At 42.8% G+C, this 18940-nt stretch overlaps 1 protein-coding gene across 10 annotated transcripts in view; it reads left to right on the top strand.

The window, feature by feature from the left end:
• Nucleotides 1-538: 538 nt before the first annotated feature.
• Nucleotides 539-18940, top strand: part of ZNF280D (zinc finger protein 280D) — a 167894-nt gene continuing 149492 nt past the window's right edge. For 4 of the 10 annotated variants that reach the window (XR_012895788.1, XM_006112482.3, XM_025190099.2 and 1 more), the window contains exons 1-2: nucleotides 539-790; nucleotides 18676-18821. Coding sequence is in view for 8 of the 10 variants with exons in the window: in XM_006112482.3 (XP_006112544.2) it covers nucleotides 18683-18821 (139 nt within the window). In the remaining 2 variants the exon portion in view is untranslated. Of the gene's footprint in view, nucleotides 791-1373; nucleotides 1476-6557; nucleotides 6963-18675; nucleotides 18822-18940 lie in introns of those variants that run through there. The other 6 variants (XM_075897304.1, XM_006112485.3, XM_075897305.1 and 3 more) reach the window with 4 other exon arrangements.

Here is an 18940-nt window from a genome sequence, read left to right as displayed (position 1 = left end):
TCTTTCCCTGGAGTAATATTCTGATCCTAGATCTCTGAGACAGGAAATTACTGGTGATTGTGGCTGGTTATTATGTGTGGAAGATAATATCCTAGTGTGGGCTTTTTCAATAACCTGTCTGTGTCAGGTGCTATAGACACCATTTTCTGGGCTGTGAACCTGGCTTCCTCTGTGGCACGCATCTTATGTCTACAGACCAGGCACACAGTACAGTGTAGGCTTGCTGGTGCAGGGCACTGATCACTTTCTGTGCCTTGGGCTTCCTGTGGGATTGGCCTCAGCCCCTTGATGATGGGAAGGCAGTTCACGCCAGAGTATGTGTCCCATGGGTGGTGGTTTTACCAGTGGTCCATGGTTGTTGGGAGGACAGAGTATGTAGGGAGGGCTGGCCCTGCCCCATGTGGGAGGCAGAGGATACTGTGTGCAGCAGAGTCCCCCAGCAAAGGAAAGCTCCGAGGTGCGGCCTACAGGCCAGGCCTGCTCTGCAGGGTGTGAGGCCAGGCACATGGCCCTGCGTTGTGTGCGCCTCCCCCGCGCTGCCCCGCCCCCTCCCTGGTGGCTGCCGGAAAGAAGGCGCCTCTCTGTGGGGCTGACCTGCACTTTACCCATCAGCCAGCGCGCCGGGTTCAGCGAATTCCCCCCAGTAGCGGCGGCTGCAGTGGCAGGAGACTGAGGTTGGGCGCCGCGGCTGGGCGATGTGAGGATCTTCCGCCGGAGCCGCCCCCTCCCATCCCCCCCGTCAGTCAGGGAGCGAGCGAGCCTGCCGCGGCCTCTTCACACGCGCAGCACGGTAAGCCGGCCCGCTCCGCTGTCCCCTCCCCGCAGGGACGGCCTGCTCAGGGCCTTCCAGTGCGGAGGGAGCTACCGCTGCTTAGCGCAGGGTGGGCCACCGGGGGGATTGTTGCCTACGAGACCGACGCCATCTTGGCTCGGAGCGTGGCCTTGTAGCCCCCCCCCCCCTCCCCGACCGGCGAGCTCTGGGACTCTCAGCCTTTCTAGCGACCTTGTTAGTCTCCCCTTGACGCGGGAGCCGGAGCTTCGCGGGCTCGCCCTCCCCTCCCTCCTTTGTTGGTGTCTCCCGAATAGCTGTGAGTGGGTGTTGAGGATCTTCCCCGTTCTAATAGCGGTGCAAGCGGGTTTCCGATCCCCATCCGACCCCTCCTGCCTGAGGCCAAACCAGCCCTTGCCTCAGACACCGGGGGTCACGGAGCGTGTCAGAGGGAAATGATGAAGCCGCGTGAAAGAGAACGGTTCCAGAGGGAGCTGCCCTGTTGTCCCGGCGTCCTTGCACCCTGCCTCGGCCTCACCTCACACCCATGTAGCTTGTGAGAACTTGTAATTTGCGTACAAAAGATAACGCTGCCCTTCTGTAGGAGGCTCTTACCATCTCATGACAGTGAGGCAGGAAGGTGTTTTCGAGGGACGTTTCCCCACTGGGCTAGGTGCTTAATCGTTTTTTTACATTTGCATCAAAGGTAAATGACATTTAGTTTCTTTTAAGTCTGTTCACATCCCTAACGCAGTGTTTGACAGCTTCTAAAACAAACCAAGACCTGCAGACTATGACGTTGCTATAGTACAGGGGTGGGCAAAATACCTCTCGGGGGCCAGATTCAGCCCACTAAGCCCCCATATCAGGCCCGTGGACCACCTTGCCAAGACTCTGTCACGCAGCAGCTGCTGTTTTAAGCACAGGGCTGCTCTGTGTGACTGTTTTCCAGGGCGGGAGAAACTTGTGACCTCCCCACACCCAGCCCAATCCTCAGCTCCTATTGGCCAGAAACAACCAGCTAATAGGAGCTGAGAGATTGGTCATGGGGATGTGAGCAGTGCAAGCCTCTTCCCCCTCCCTGAACTGAGCCCCATGGGCTATGTCTACACTAGTGGCTTCTTGCACAAGAACAACTCTTCTTGTGCAAAAACTTGTCGGGTGTCTACACTGTGCACACATTCTTGCGCAAGTAAATTTACAGTACAGCGTTGGAAAACAGGGCTTCTTCTGGAAGAGTTATTCCTCTCCCCACAAGGAATAAGCCCTCTTGTGCAAGAGCTCTTCCACAAGAAAGCAGGTTAGACAGGCAATATGATTTTCCTGCACAAGAAACCCCTATCGCTAAAATGGCCATCAGAGCTTTCTTTCACAAGAGAGCGTCCACACTGCCATGGATGCTCTTGTGCAAAAGCACATCTCTTGTGCAAAAGTACATGCCAGTGTAGACGCGCTCTTGTGGAAGACTTTTTGCGCAAGAACTCTTCTGCAGAACAGTTCTTGCGCAAGAGGGTACCAGTGTAGACGTAGCCATGGAGAGAACAGCTTGCAGTATTAAGTCCTCTGGGACTGCAGCAGGCAGGGAGCCCAGCCTTCCTTGGGGGTGCTGCAGGGCTGCTGGCTGGGAGACGCTTAGGTAAGTGCCTCCCAGCCAAAGCCTGTCTTTGGCACTTCTGCCCCTCCTGAGTCCCACCTCCTTCCCCCAGGTCACTATCCTGCACCCCCCAGCTGCAGGTTACGACTCCTTCCCAGACCCTTCACCCATTCCAAACTCCTTCTCCAGGCTAGAATCCTCTCCTGCACCCCAGTCTCTTATCCTGTGTTCCCTTCTGCACCCATCCCCATATCTGCTCCACAGAAAAGAGCTTGCATTGACCACTTTCCAAAGTCTTGGTGTGGCCCCCTCACCAAAAATTGCCTGCCCCTGCTATAGTAGATTGCCCACATGACATTAAATTATGCTAACTGAAGTAGTATGGACCGAAAGGTGGTGGATGCTTTAGGTTGAGCTTTGGGTTTATGTACAATGCAACTTTGCTTCTTAAAACAACTCTTAAAGGGCAACTATTAGGCTACGTCTACACTGCAGGCTTTTTGTGCAAGAACAGCTGTTCTTGCACAAAAACTTGTCATGTGTCTACACTGCACGTGCATTCTTGCGCAAATAAATTCACAGTACAGCGTCGGAAAACAGGGCTTCTTCCAGAAGAGTTATTCCTCTCCCCACGAGGAATAAGCCCTTTTGCGCAAGAGCTCTTCCACAAGAAGGCAGTGTAGACAGGCAACATGATTTTCTTGCACAAGAAACCCCTATGGCTAAAATGGCCATCAGAGCTTTCTTGCGCAAGAGCGCATCCACACTGCCATGGACGCTCTTGTGCAAAAGCACATCTCTTGTGCAAAAACACATGGCAGTGTGGACATGCTCTTGTGGAAGACGTTATGCACAAGAACTCTTGCGCAAAACAGTTCTTGCACAAGAAGGCTGCAGTGTAGACATAGCCGTAAAGTTTAACAGTCATAGAATCATAGGATACTAGAAGGTACCTTGAGAGGTCATTGAGTCTAGTCCCCTGCCTTCATGGCAGTATCAAGCACTGTCTAGATCAGAGATGGCCAACCTGTTACAGACGAAAAGCCAAAATAGTGGTGGATACAGTGCAAAGAGCTGAGGGGAAAAAGTTGAGTCGCCTCTCCCCCTACCCCAAAAGAGGTGCAGCTGCCGCCCTTTTAAGAACAGAGCAGGCATTGCCCTTTTAAGGAGGCCATTTTGAACTCTGCATGAGACACCCTGACTCTAGCTTTATCTCTTTCAGACACAAACACCCCTTTCAGAGCGTGGGTGTGGGAGCTGCAGTCTTTTCTTTGAAGAGCTGCATGTCCAACCTAAACCTCACTTGCTGCAATTTAAACCTATTGCTTCTTGTCCTATTGTCAGAGGCCAAGGAGAACAATTTTTCTCCCTCCTCCTTGTAACACTCTTTAAATACTTGAGAACTGCTATCATGTCCCCTCTCAGTCTTCCCTTTTCTAAGCTAAACAAGCCCAGTTCTTTCAGTCTTCCCTCATAGGTCATGTTTTCTAAGCTAAACAAGCCCAATTCTTTCAGTCTTCCCTCATAGGTCAAGAGCATTTTTGTTGCTCTACTCTGGACCTTCTCCAGTTTTTCCATATCTTTCTTGAAATGTGGTGCCCAAAACTGGATATAATACTGAATTGAGGTCTAATCAGCACAGAGGAGAATGGAAGAATGACTTCTTGTGTCTTGCTCAGAACATTCCTCTTAATGTATCCCAGAATCATGTTTGCTTTTTTTAGCAATAGTGTCACACTGTTGACTCATGTTTAACTTGTGGTCCACTATGACACCTAGATTCCTTTCTGCAATACTCCTTCCTTGACAGTAACTTCCCATTCTGTATGGGGTACATCTACACTGGACAATTATTTCGAAATAACACTCCTACATTACAGTGAAGCCTCAAAATTAGTCTGAGGCAGGCTTCTCTAACGTGGACATGCTACCTCAATTTAGAGCCCCAGGAGACACTAGGGAGTAATTAGTTTGAATGGCCCTGGGGAGGAGCTATTTTGAAAGAGTAGCAGTGGAGCATCCACACTACTGCTATTCTAAAATAGCTATTTCAGAATAGGTGTTATTCCTTGTGGAATGAGATTTACAGAAGTAGGAATAAACTGTCTGTTATTTCAAATTTATTTCGAAGTAACGGAATTGCTGTGTAGACACTTGCTTTGTTATTTTGGAATAACTGCCTTTATTCTGAAATAACGCTGCTGTGTAGATGCATCCTAACTGTGAAATTAATTGCTCCTTCCTAAGCAGAGTATTTTGCATTTGTCCTTATTAAACTTCATCCTACTTATCTCAGACCATTTCTCTAGTTTGTCCAGATCATTTTGAATTTTGACTTATCCTCCAAAGCACTTTATTATGTCACTATCATTACATTATACAGATAATTTAACTATTGTCCTGAGAAATTGATAGACAAGCAACACCAATCTGAAAAGTTTTACTATCTTGAAGTAGATGCCTGTATTCTCTTCTCTGGAAGGATGACTTGTTCCGTATTTTGTACAACTGAATGAGAGAAAGGTACTAGGATTTATAGGCCCATGGAAACTATTCATGTTGGAATTTTTTCAGAACACTGAGGAGGTGTTATTGTAGCTGCTATAAATTGCTGAAGGATTTCAGTAACTTCTTAAATTTTTGAATCTTGTCATGTCAAAAACAAAGACAACATTTTATGGCTTTAGTTTACACATGATGTTTTGCAAACGCTCTTCCCCCTTCTGCCTTTGTATTCTTGCCCACTACTTAGTTCATATTTCTCAAACACATTGTAATTTTTTATTTAACTATGTAAACACTCAAACTTATTATAAGACTCTATAGGTCAATAAGGTCAGAGATGTATATTTAGTAAGCGTATTACATTTATGCTAAGTGCACACCTATGGTATTAAAATGGAGTTATAACAGCTATGCAGAGAAACAAAAGCTCTTAAGAACATAAGAATGGCCATACTGGATCAGACGAAAGGTCCATCCACCTCAGTATCCTGTCTTCCCGACAGTGGCAAATGCCAGAGGCCGGAGAGGGATTGAACAGAACAGGTAATCATCAAGTGATCCCTCTTCTGTCATCCATTCCCAGCCTCTACCAAACAGAAGCTAGGGACACCATTCCTATCCATCCTGGATAATAGCCATTGATGGACCAAACTTCCATGAATTTATCTCATTCTGTTTTGAACCCTGTTAAATTCATGCTCTTCACAACATCCTCTGGCCAGGAGTTCCAAAGGTTAACTGTGCACCGCATGAAGATAATCTTCTTTTGTTTGTTTTAAACCTGCTACCTATTCATTTCATTTGATGATCTCTAGTTCTTATGGGAACAAGTAAATAACTTTTCCCTATTCACTTTTTCCACACCAGTCATGATTTTATAGACCTCTATCATATCCCTCTTTACTCTCCTTTTTTCTAAACTGAAAAGTCCCAGTCTTTCTAATCTCTCTTTATATGGGACGCATTCCAAGCCCCCTGATCATTCCTTTTCTGAATCTTTTCCAATGCCAATATATCTTTTTTGAGATGAGGCAACTACATCTGTACAGAGTATTTAATATGTGGGCGTGACATGGTTTTATATAGAGGCAATAAGCTTACTCCATCATAAACTTAGTTTTCACTTGATTTTGCTCAATAAGATATGGAATTTTTTTTTACTTGCATCAGTCTCAAGCAGTCTGACTACAGTTGAGTACAGTAATTTCTCATTTAACACATGCCCACTTAACATGTTTTCGCGATAGCGCGATTTTTTTTTTTTTAAAGGAAGGTTTTTTTGATTACATGACCGTCCCCAGAATAACACGATTTCCCTAGCCGGCCCGTTGCCGGTGGCTGTGCAGGGCTTCCCCCGCCTCCTTGCAAAGCGGCGGAGGGTTCGCCGCTTGCCACGCCGTTACCAGCTGACTCCCCCTCACTGGATGCGGTGCGGGTCCTGGCAGACCTGTCACAGGAGCATAATCCCAACCCAACCCAATCCTCCTCCCTTCTCCTCCTCTTCCCTTCCCCAGAGCCAAACACCTCCCCTCCCTGCTGTAACCCAGTCCCCTTTCTTCCCCAACCTTATGTCCCCGTCCCAACAGACACCACCGCTTGAAACGCAACCAACACCTTTTCCATTATTTTCAATGGGAAAATTGACCCCGCATAACACATTTTCACTTAACACGATCATTTTCTGAACCATATCTATAGTGTTAAATGAGGAGTTATTGTAACAGGACTCCTTGCCGCTTTTTGTAGTAATATCCTAAAAGTTGATGCAGTTATGGCTGCTGTAATTAACTAGTGCTAGTTTTTATTGTTTAGAAATGCAGTGGTATTGGTCACAGAATCTTCTTTAACTGAAAGGAGAAAGTTTTTCTTTATTTTTTTTGAACTACTCATACTTATCTTTAATTTTTTTTCAGCAGTCCTCTATTTCAAGAAGTTTTATTCCATGAAGAAAACTTGAAACTTAATTTAAAATGTATAACTTTGAACACTTTCATGTTTCTAAGCCCCAGAAGACCTGCCACAGCCAGAGGAGAGGTGCCCCTCCTCCATCCTCAACCTAACCCATGGTTTCCCATCCTGTGGGTTGGGACCCAGGTATGGGTCGCCATTACATTTCAAAGGGGTCACCAGGTGCCTCCCCATGTGGCTCTGCCCTCCCTTCTCCCCCTGTTTTTGAATTGCCTTGGGTCACCAAGTCTTCCCAAGTTGTCAATATCGGTCCCCATCTGGAAAAGGTTGGGAACCACTGACTAGCCCAACCCCAGACCTATCAAGGGGAAGGCACACATCCCACCACTCAAACCCAGGGCCAGCCTAGACCTGCCACGCTGGGGGACAGGTGCCCGGACCCAACTAAGCTCAGTTCCCATCTCTCCCATGACCCCAGTCCTGGTGCTTCTGTGGGGGAAAGAGGCACCTCACCCCCATCTCATTCTAGGTGCTGCTGCAGGCAGAGACCTCAGAGGAGCCATCTCATGCATCCCCCATAGCATGGGGCAGCCTGCACTTCAAACCCCTTATCCTGGGCCCCACCCCAGAACCCACATGCGCAGCCAGACCCTAACATCCTCCAGGCCAATCTTCTGCCTCATGCCTGAGTCTTCTCCCACTCCATACTCCTCAACTCCACCCCATGAATTTTGTTATGTGCACCATCACCTCTAGATTCATGCACATAAAAAATAATTCCTCGTGAGGTGGGGAAAAATTAGAGGGAACATTGCTGATAAGGTTGTATGAAGTTTGTTGATATTTTTGGTTCTAAATGTGCATATGGTTCATATACCATAAATAATTAAAAACAATAATCTGGTAGCAGTGGAATGTTGGGTGCCATGTTACAATCTTATTCAATGTTGCAGAAACTATACACAGTTGTGGTATGTGTTAAAAGTTAAAAATGAGTCAACACTGTTAAAAGTTGAAGTTTCCACAGCAAAATCGCAATCCACTATTTTCTCACAGCCTGACTGACAAGTCCTCAACACAGCAGTCTATGGTATTGTCATCTTTCGATGACAAATAAATCATGTATCTTGCTGCATATGTACCTAACATTTATTTTGTCATAGCTCATTCAGAACACAAATAGTCTTGTAAAGTTTATACTTTTTAAATAGGTGAAAGCGGATAACACATTTAATGAACCTACTGCTTTCTCCCAATAGGAACAGAACTGTTACGCTTGATCCTAGGAATAGAGATTCTAAATTATTTTCAACTGACAATATATTTAAAACCAAGCAGTGGAGACGATAGATTTTCAAGGGGTTGATTGTGATAATGTGTGAGAGAGGTTCATAAGCATGCTAGACTTTCCACATTGCCAAATGGGAAGTGGGATCCTCACATGGCAAATGTTGAGAACTAAAAGCATCACCTATAATTAAATCCTATACATCAGGGGTTCCCAAACTTTTTGACATGGGGACCAGTAAATCCATTCATGAGCTTCTGGAGGACCTGTAACATTCATTTGCATATTCATTAAGCAAATGATGAATATTCAAATACGTCGTTTCTGGTCCTCCCAAAGCCCCCAGTGCCAGCAAAGCTTTTGATACAGTCACCCACAATATTCTTGCCAGAAAGTTAAGGGAATGTGGATTTGATAAATGGATTATAAGATGGATAGAAAGCTGGCTAGACCAGGGTTTTCCAAACTTTTTACTTTAGTTGGAACCTGGTTTTTTTTCAGTACATTTTTCAGCCCAAAATATAAACACATATTAACAAAAAAAAAGAATTTAAAATGAATAAATTTTCAATGTTTCACCTGGCTGCATCCTCCGCCCAGCCTGGGCCAGGGCTTGGGGGACCCGGCGCCGCACAGACACTTCAGGAGGCGGGAGCAGGAGCAGATTGGGGATAGGGTATCTGGCTAGGAAGGAGGGTGCAAGGAGAGGGGTAGGGTTGCCAGGTGTCCGGTTTTGTACCGGACAGTCCGGTATTTGAGGGTTCTGTCCAGGAAACAAATTGAGAAAATACTGGACATATAAAATGGCTGATATTTTCTAATTAGATAAGTTTTATTATTATTAGGTGTATCTGTCTGTAGCTGCTAACTGCATGGCTGGTAGATGGGCTCATGCTGCTTTGCTTCCGGTTGCTGTTTCTTCTCTGTCCCCCACTGATGTCCCCCGACCAGCCCCGCTCCCCCTGACCCCCTCCCAGCTGGCCGATTCTCCCCTGCTTCTTCTCCTGATCTCCCCTGGCGAGCCCTGCTGCCCCCGTCCAGCTCTGCTTCCAGTGGCTGGTTCTCCCATCCTCCTTCTCCCGATCTCCCCCAGCTAGCCCGCCCCCTCCCCCCCCGGCCAGCCCTGCTACCACTGGCAGCCCCCGCCCCAGTGCCCCCAACCCTGCTTTCCAGTGGCCAGTCCCCCCGCCCCGCCCACCTCCTCCCAGCCCGCCCCGCCCTGCTCCCCTCCTGGCAGCCATGCTGAGGCCCGGTAGATTTTTTTTTAACTTAATACCAACTTTTCCCTCTAGCATTGACCCCCAAAGACATATTGTGGGAACTTGCCTTTGACAAAGGTATTAGAAGGGCGCAATTCAATGTTCAAAAAGAAGCGCTCAGAGTTAGGAAGTACTATCTTTACAGTTGCTCATGCAATTTTAATCTTGCTTATTCCAAGCTTCTGACAAACAGCATCTAGGGTCGCCAGTCCTGGCTAATCGCCATTGATGGACCTATCCTCCATGAATTTATCTAGTTCTTTTTTGAACCCTGTTAAAGTCCTGATGTGCCCCACTGTCCTCTGGAAAGGAATTCTACAGGCTGACTGTGCGTTACGTGAAGAAATACTTACTTTTGTTTGTTTTATACCTGCTACCTATTAGTTTCATTTGGTGACCATTAGTTCTCATGTTATGGGAATTAGTAAATAACTTTTCCTTATTTACTTTTTCTACCAGTCTTGATTTTGTATAACTTTGTCATTTTCCCCCTTAGTCTCCTCTTTTCTAAGCTGAAATATCCCATTTTACTAATCTTTCTTCATATGGCAGCCGTTCCAAACCCCTTATCATTTTTGTTGCATTTTTTTGAACTTTTTCTAGTGCCAAGATACCTTTTTTGAAATGAGATGATGATATCTGCATAGGTTTTTCAAGATGTGGGCATACCATGCTCTCATATGGAGGCAATAAGATATTCTCTATCCCTTTTTTAATTTTCCTAGCGTTTGCTTTTTTGACTGCTGCTGCACATTGAGTGGATGTTTTTAGAGAATTATCCACAGTGACTCTAATGTCTCTTGGATGGTAATAGCTCATTTAGTCCCCATCATTTTGTACGTATAGTTGAGATTGTTTTTTCCAATATGTATTACTTTGCATTTATCAACATTAAAATTCATTTGCCATTTTTGTTGCCCGGTTACATGGTTTTGTGAGATCCCTTTTGAAGTTCTTTACAGTCTGCTTTGGACTTAACTATCTTGAGCAGTTTGGTATCCTCTGCAGATTTTGCCGCCTCATTGTTTAACCCTCTCTCCAGATAGCTTTAAATATATTGAATAGGATTGGTCCCAGTATGGACCGCTGGGGACACCACTAATTTCTTTACTATAGTTTCAACTAATTTGTCTGGTACTGAATTTAGTCATGCTAGCCTGTATTTGCCGGGATCATCTCTAGAGCCTTTTTTAAAAATTAGGGTCACATTAGCTATCCTCCAGTCATTTGGTACAGAGGATGTTTTAAAGGCTAGGTTACATATCACGAGGGCGTGACAAATTATACAATCTACTCGTGACGAGTAGATTGTAACCCGGAAGAGCCGGGTTTGGGCGATCTGCGCACGCGCAGATCGCCGGACAGCGTGGCTGGCGAGCAGGGCTCACCACGGTTCGGCAAGCCCTGCATATCACAGTTAGTAGTTCCGCAGTTTCACGTTTGAGTTCTTTCAGAACTCTTGGGTTAATGCCATCTGGTCCTGGTGACTTGTTACTGTTTAGTTTATGAATTTGTTTAAAAACCACCTCTAATGAGACCTCAAGGTGGGACAGTTTGTCAGATTTGTCATCTAAAAAGCATGGCTCAGGTTTGGGAATTTTTCTCTCATCCTCAGCAGTGACGAGCGAAGGAAAGGATTCATTTAAATTCTCTGTAATGACTTTATTGTCCTTGAGTGTACCATTAACATCTTGGTTTTCTAGTGGCTCCACTGGTTGTTTAGCAGGCTTCCTGCTTCTGATAGATTTAAAAGAGTTTTGCTATTACTTTTTGAATTTTTGGCTAGCTGTTCTTCAAATTCCTTTTTGGCCTTCCTAATTATATTTTTACACTTTATTTGACAGAGTTTATATTCCTTTCTATCTTCTTCACGAGGGCTACGTCTAGACTGCAGGCTTCTTTCAGAAGAAACTTTTCTGGAAGAGATCTTCTGAAAAAACTTCTTTCAAAAGAGTGTCTACACAGCAAAAGCGCATTAAAAAAGCGATCTGCTTTTTCAAAAGATAGCATTCACACTGAATGGACACTATCTCAGATTTAAGCTGTGATTTTTATGGATGAAGTGGCCACCAGGGCGCCTGTGCTTTTTCCTTTTTCCTCTTCTTTCGAAAGTACTCCCTCTTCCCCATCTACAGACACCTTTTTCTGAAAGAGTTCTTTTGGAAGAAGTCTTCTTTCTCATAGAAAGAGGTTTACCAATGTTGGAAAAAACCCTTTTTTCTTTTAATTTTTTTTTGAAGAACGTGATTGCAGTGTGGACATAATTGAATTTTTTTCAGAAAAATGGCCATTTTTCCGAAAAAAAAAAAAAAAACCAACCCAAAAAACTCTGTAGTGTAGACATATCTTAGGATTTAACTTCCACTTTTTAAACTGTCATTTTATCTCTCATGGTTTCTTTTACTTGATTGTTAAGCCACAATGGCCCTTTTTTGTTTTCTCACTGTGTTTTTCAATTTGTGGTATACATTTAAGTTGACTCTCTATTATGGTGTCTTTGAAAAGTTTCCATGAAGCTTGCAGGGATTTTACTTTTGTCACTGTACTTTTTAATTTCTGTTTAACTAGCCTTCTCATTTTTTAATTTTCCCCTTTCTGAAATTAAATGCCACCGTGTTGAGCTGCTGTGGTGTTTTTCTTGCCCCAGGGATGTTAAATTTATTTATATTCTGGTCACTATTTCTAAGCAGTCTAGCTATCTTCACCCCTTCAACCAGATCCTATGCTCCACTTAGGACTAAATCAAGAATTTCTTGTCCTGTTGTGTGTTCTAGAACCAACTTATCCAACAAGAAGCCATTTAAGGTGTCCAGAAACTTTTTATCTCATTTTCTCATCCTGAGGTGATGTGTACGCAGTCAATATAGGGATTATCCCCTACTATTATTGAGGTTTTTTTTTAAAAATTTTGATTGCCTCTGAAATGTCCCTTAGCATTTCACAATCACTATCACTGTCCTGGTCAGGTGGTGGGTAATATATCCCTACTACTATATTAATATTATTAGAGCATGGAATTATAATTCATAAAGGGTCTATGAAATAGGAATGTCAACTGGTAAGCATAATCCTGAACAGGTGTAATGATTATCAGTTCTGGGAAACCAGTAGGGACTGGAGCAGCTTCCCACCTGCTGCAGGCAGGGGGCTGCTCCAGTTCTGCTGGGGGCCCTCTACAGTCAGAGGCTGTTCTTATCCAGAGAAGCCCGTTTGCAGCAAGCCTGCGCTCCCCGCAGGTGGGGGTAGCATTTGCAGCAGGGGTGGGAATGGGCAACCAGTCCCAGGGCAGGGGGTGGGAACTCTGCAGGCCAAAACAATCCCCAGCTCAGATCTTGCTTAGTCAGTTAACTGGTTAAATGTTAGGTCATCTGGTTACTGATCAAGCCTTTAACCACTTTACTGATTACCTGGGATTTTACATCCCTACTATGGAACAGTTTGGTTCATTTACAATTTTACTTCATTTGCGTGTATGCTTTCCTTCACGTATATTGACACTCCCTCACCAGCATGACTTGTTCTTCCCTTCTCATCTATTTTGTACCCTGGTATTAATGTGTCCCATTGATTATCCTTATTCCACCAAGTTTCTGTGATGCATAATTCAGTATGGGGCACTTTAGTTCATCCATCTTATAATATAGATTTCCAGCATTTGTATGTAAGCACTTTAAAAACTTGTTTGCCATTACCTGATGTAATTGAATGGGACTCTTTTTTATCAGATCTTACCCATATTTTATCTTCCATCCCTTCCTCTTTACTAGGCCATAGAGAATCTCTATTAATAGACCCTCCCCTAAGGGATGTGTCTGTCGGACCCATGTGATCCTCCACACCTGTCAGCTTTCCCCCAGTCCTTAGTTTAAAAACTACTCTACAACCTTTTTAATATTAAATGTCAACAATCTGGTTCCTTTTTTGGTTTAGATGGAGCCTATCCTTCCTGTATTGGCTCTCCCTTTCCTGAATGTTTCTCCAGTTCCTTATAAAGCTAAACCCTTCCTCCCTACACCATTTTTTCCGACACGTATTGAGACCCCACAGTTCTGCCTATCTACCTGGTCCTGTGCATGGACTTGGAAGCATTTCGGACATTATCATTTGAGGTCCTGGATTTTAAACACTTTCATGGTAGCCTCAGATCGTTAAAAAGTTGGTAGATCTGATGTCATATCCTGTATAGTTAATATCTTTTAATCATTGGGGTTTCTTGAACAAATGTTAAATGCACTATCTGTCACAAAATCAAGGATAGCTGATGTGAAGTCTGAGTTTGATATTTGCATATGATTAAACATGTGTCCATTTATTTGTGTGCTTTTGCCCAAACAGTATCACCTAAGATTGTAGAAGCATTTTGGGATTCATGAGCACATGAAACAGAAAACCTTTTGAATAAAGAGCGCATTTACTCCCTCAGTAATAGAAATAATAGCCGTTCCAGATGTATTCTCCAGATACTTCTCCCACTCACCTCTTCAAAGTTTCTAACCTAACTACCCACTTACTTAGATTAAGGTTTGAGCAGCTCTTTTATTCCAGTTTAAATCTTGGCCAAATTCTGGAAAAGCAATGAATCTGATAGAAATAAGGCAGTTAATTTGCAGTAAAATAGCTATTGTCATATGTGTAGCAGTGGCACTCCAGCCGATGTGCACTTCTTCCTTCTCCACTTTCTGAACAAAGGGTTCAAAAGAGTTGTCTTGCATTTGCTAAAATTAGTATCCAAAGTCATCCTCTGTGAGATGTTATTCAGAAACATGCCTCCTGCTCTTTTCATAATCTGTGTTCACGAACACACGTTTGATTTTAATAAAGACCGATTTTTTTTAAAAAAAGTGGCTTTACTTGCCTGGTCATTATTTGTTTCTAGGAGAGTATTAACTAATGAAACCAGGTCTGTTGCTGTTACAGCTAACGGTAAAGGAAATGAATAGACTTTAAGGCTGTGTCTAGACTGGCAAGTTTTTCTGGAAAATCAGCCGCTTTTCCGGAAAAACTTGCCAGCTGTCTACACTGACCGCTTGAATTTCCGGAAAAGCACTGACGATCTCATGTAAGATTGTCAGTGCTTTTCCGGAAATACTATGCTGCTCCCGTTTGGGCAAAAGTCTTTTTCTGAAAGACGTTTGCGCAAAAGGGCCAGTGTAGACAGCACAGTACTGTTTTCCGCAAAAAAGCCCCGATCGCGAAAATGGTGATCGGGGCTTTTTTGCGGAAAAACGCGTCTAGACTGGCCACGGATGCTTTTCCGCAAAATGAAGAAAGTTCATTTGGACACTTGGTCATATATGCTCACATACCACTTTTCTATATGCAAGAACAAGAAATCATCATCCTTTATGTTTGGGCTCAGGTTTAAAATTTTCCTTATAGAGAACTCAGTATTAAAATTAAGTCCTTTAATCATCATCATTAGACCCCCAAAATGCCTTCACATTTGATTGATTTGTGTCATGATGTGCCCACATCTTGAATACTGCATACAGATGTGGTTGTCTCAGCTCAAAAAAGATGTATTGGTATTGGAAAAGATGGGCAACAAAAATGATTAGGGGTTTGGAATGGGTTCCATTTGAAGATAGATTAAAAAGACTGTTCAGTTTAGAAAAGAGGAGAGTAAGGAGGTATATGACAGAGGTCTATAAAATCATGATTGGTGTGGAAAAGTGAATAAGGAAAAGTTATTTACTTGTTCCCATAATATAAGAAGGAGGGGTCACCAAATGAAATTAATAGATAGCAGGTTTAAAACAAAAGATTTTCTTCATGCAACACACAGTCAATCTGTGGAACTTCTTGCCAGAGAATGTTGTGAAGACCAGGAATTTAACAGGGTTCAAAAAAGAACTAGATAAATTCATGGAGGTTAGATCCATTAATGGTTATTAGCCAGGATATTTAGGAATGGCATCCTTAGCTTCTGTTTGTCAGAGGCTGGAAATAGATGACAGGAGAGGGATCACTTGATGATTATCTGTTCTGTTCATAACCTCTGGGGCATCTGGCATTAGCCACTGTTTGAAGACAGGCTACTAGGCTAGATGGACCTTTGGTCTGACCCAGTAAAGTCACAGCAGGGGTAGGTCCCGGACCCATTGCAAGCCAGGACTGATCTGTGCTGCTGGCCAGCCTGCTAAAAAATGTATTTGGAGGGGAGGAAGAGGCATGTAGTCTCTAGCATTAACCTATAAGCTTTTGTTTATTGGTTAATCGACTACACTATTACATGCCTAATTCTCGGTCACCAAAATCTGACCAGTGGAATGCATGGAGATAGTTTGTTATCATGAGATCATAAGCTAATCCAAAACCGTTTCTGGAGCAAATATGGATACTGAAGTCACCCTAATACTGCAGCAGGAAAAAATGATAAACTTGTGGAAATTTCTCAGTGCATCTTTGTTCTGATATTACCTCCATTATTTCATACTTAGCAGGATCTTTATTGGAGCAGTGGAATACTTTGCTGGAGATGCTGTACTTAAACTAACTGCTTACGCAATTCAAGGAACTCTTGTGCTGCCTATATGCGACAATCCTAGTGGTGAAGCTGTTCAGTTAGTTTTCTTTAACTAGTTGACAAACTGACACAGATTGTAGCTTCAGATAAAGCAACAACTTAGGGTATGTCTACACTAGCCCTCTAGTTGGAACTAGGGAGGCTGATGAGGGCAACCGAAATTGCAAATGAAGCGCGGGATTTAAATATCCCGTGCTTCATTAGCATGTTCCCAGGCGGTCGCCATTTTGCAAATTGACTAGCCCGGAAGAACTCCCCGCATCTACACGCGGCAGAGAAGGGCGATTCCGAAATAAACCCCTTACTTGGAATTACCACTGAGGTTTAACCAGTGAGTTTTAGCAGTTCTTCTGGGCTAGTCAATTTCCAAAATGGCAACTGCCTGGGAACATGCTAATGAAGCGTGGGATATTTAAATCCCATGCTTCATTTGCAATTTCGGTCGTCCCCATCAGCCTCCCTAGTTTGAACTAGGGGGCTAGTGTAGACATACCCTTACTGTTTTAATGATCTTGGCTGTGGATGTTTCTGAACCAACAGAATAGTTTCATAGAGGTCCTAGTCTTTAGCAAAGTAACTGTTATTGGTTGAGGATCTTCTGACACAATGCAAACACCATTTGCCTAACCATATCTATTCTTTATCTACCATATGAAACATCAATAGATAGCAGGAATGATTTTGATGGGATATGTTGAGGAGCAGTTTTATGTGTTTTCCTGTACTCTTTAGACTATCCTACACATACTATATTGGAGAATGAAAATAGCAAACATAAACTTTTCTCCATTGTATTTCATAATGCATAAAAATCAGTTATGAAGAATGATTATTTGTTTTGGTAATTTAAAAAAATTAATAACCCCAGGGAGATCCAAACTCTCACGGTGAACTCAAAATAGAAGGATCCAGAAATACACGAGGCTCAGAAAGTAAACTCTTTCACTAGCCAATTTTTAATAAACTAGTTTTATTGAAAGTTCTCAGAAGATTTAAGCTTTATTCAGATTATATGATGAAAGCCTGACAGCAGGTACACTGTGCTTTTCAAATAAAACACTTACATTTCATCACAGTATCATTCATTATACTTTGTTCATTTATTAACATCTCCTACCCATCCCAATTTAAGTTACTATGATATAATACGCTTACTGCGTGGGAAAGGACTGTATGCTAAGTGCAAGATCTTTGGTCCTTTTGTGCATCCCACAGCACAATTGGGAGGATTGTAAAATTGGTATAACTGCCATGTTGAGGATTCCTGTTGTGGGGGAATAATTCAGCTCTGAGATATCGATTACTCCCCCAACCAAAGAAAGCATGGCTAAAGAAGGTAATACTGTGTGCTGACAATCGCATGCTGTCGTAAAGTTCCCTATGGGAAATACTACTAGCTGTTGTAGCTTAGTGTAGACTATGCCTTAGCTGGCATATAATAAGCCTCTGGATCAGAAAGCCATAAGCACCTATTTTGTGACTACCTTTTATTGCTGCACATAGTGATTTATGCAGCTAAGGTTTGCATTTAACAAGTCAAATTAGTTTGGATTTTTTTCTTTTTTCCTACTCTGATGCTGCTGAATAGTTGACTCAGCATGTGAAATGCTATTTCTAGGATAGTTTTGAATTCTTAATACAAAACTTATTTAAAATTCAGTAAATATCAAGAATTTTTAAAATAAGCAAGTTCTTTCTCTGTTTTGATAAATTTAGACCTGTACTATCATGGAGCTCTGGTGATGAAAGAATAAGATACAGGCACAATTCAGATTTCAAATGTATGGCAATAAAAGCTTGTTTTAACTTGTTCAGTTGAATGGTTATTTAATCTTTCTCAATGTTTTCATGCATTGAAGACTGTATTCCTGTCTTACAATATTTCATAATTCTTTTAAGTGGTAAAGGGTAGGCCAGGGCTGAACAAATTGTAAGTCCACATGGCACGTTACAGAAATTTAAAAAGTGACCCCTTCCCTAAAGAGTTGACAGTCTCTAATTTAGACAGATCATGAGGCTAGAGAAAAGAAATGGATAAGAAAATGATAGAAAAGGGTTAAAACAAATAGTGCCAGACAGAATACACTGGGAAATCATATACACTCTCATATTCTAGTAGAGACTGTGCTAGGGGAAATGGGCAACATGGCTGTGTTTGCACTGAGTTTTTACTTAATTTCCAATTGGTGCACTGCACTGGGAAATCTCCACAAGCAGATAAAGCAAGATGTTGTGGTGGAAACAATGATGCCTTTTTCAGAGCAAGTCTAACTGAAGGTGACTAAAATGCCAGTGGCATCTTGTCAAGCAATAGTCAGAGTTCTAGTGTAGATTAGGCCCTGTTACTGGGTGTCAGTAGTAGGAAACAAGACAGAAGTTGGTTTTGAGGAGGGATTTGAAGGACCTTGAGGACTTCGTTTAGATAGAAATAGAGAATTATAGATGCTGCAAAATGAGAATAAAATGATTGCAAGAGTGGAGGAAGATGCAAAAGGAATGATAAAGCAAGGAGAATAAGCAGAGGCGGGTTTCAATAAGTCTTCCATGAAGAATTTAAGTTGTCTGTCTGGCACCCAATACTATAGACTCTGCTGATATCAATGGAAGCAGGATCAAACTCACAATTTGCAGAAATGTTAACAATAAGTAAGAATTTGAATTCAGCGTATTTGGGAACTAAATCTGAATGAAGGATACAACTCAGTGTTCAGTGGTTGTGTTTGCATCAACACAGTAATTTTATTATTGAAAGGTGTGGGTTATTTGAGCAACCCTCCCTCCCTTACTTCCCAGGACAAACTTGTATGATTATTTTTTAATATTTAGTATCAAAATGGCAGAGCTGTTTATGGAATGTGAGGAGGAGGAGCTAGAACCATGGCAAAAGAGAGTGAAAGAAGTTGAGGAGGATGATGATGATGATGAACCAATCTTCGTTGGCGAGATTTCGAGTTCCAAGCCAGCCAGTACATGTAAGATCACATTTTCTACGTTATAAAACAAACCTTTTAAAGATATATTCTTGATGTGATGAAGAATGGAAACAGTAATTAAAAATTACTTTCTTTTGAAAAGACGACTGCATTTTGTA

The sequence above is a fragment of the Pelodiscus sinensis genome, chromosome 14, assembly GCF_049634645.1.
Source record: "Pelodiscus sinensis isolate JC-2024 chromosome 14, ASM4963464v1, whole genome shotgun sequence".
Lineage (NCBI taxonomy): Eukaryota > Metazoa > Chordata > Testudines > Trionychidae > Pelodiscus > Pelodiscus sinensis.
This window is presented reverse-complemented; position numbering and strand designations above follow the sequence as displayed.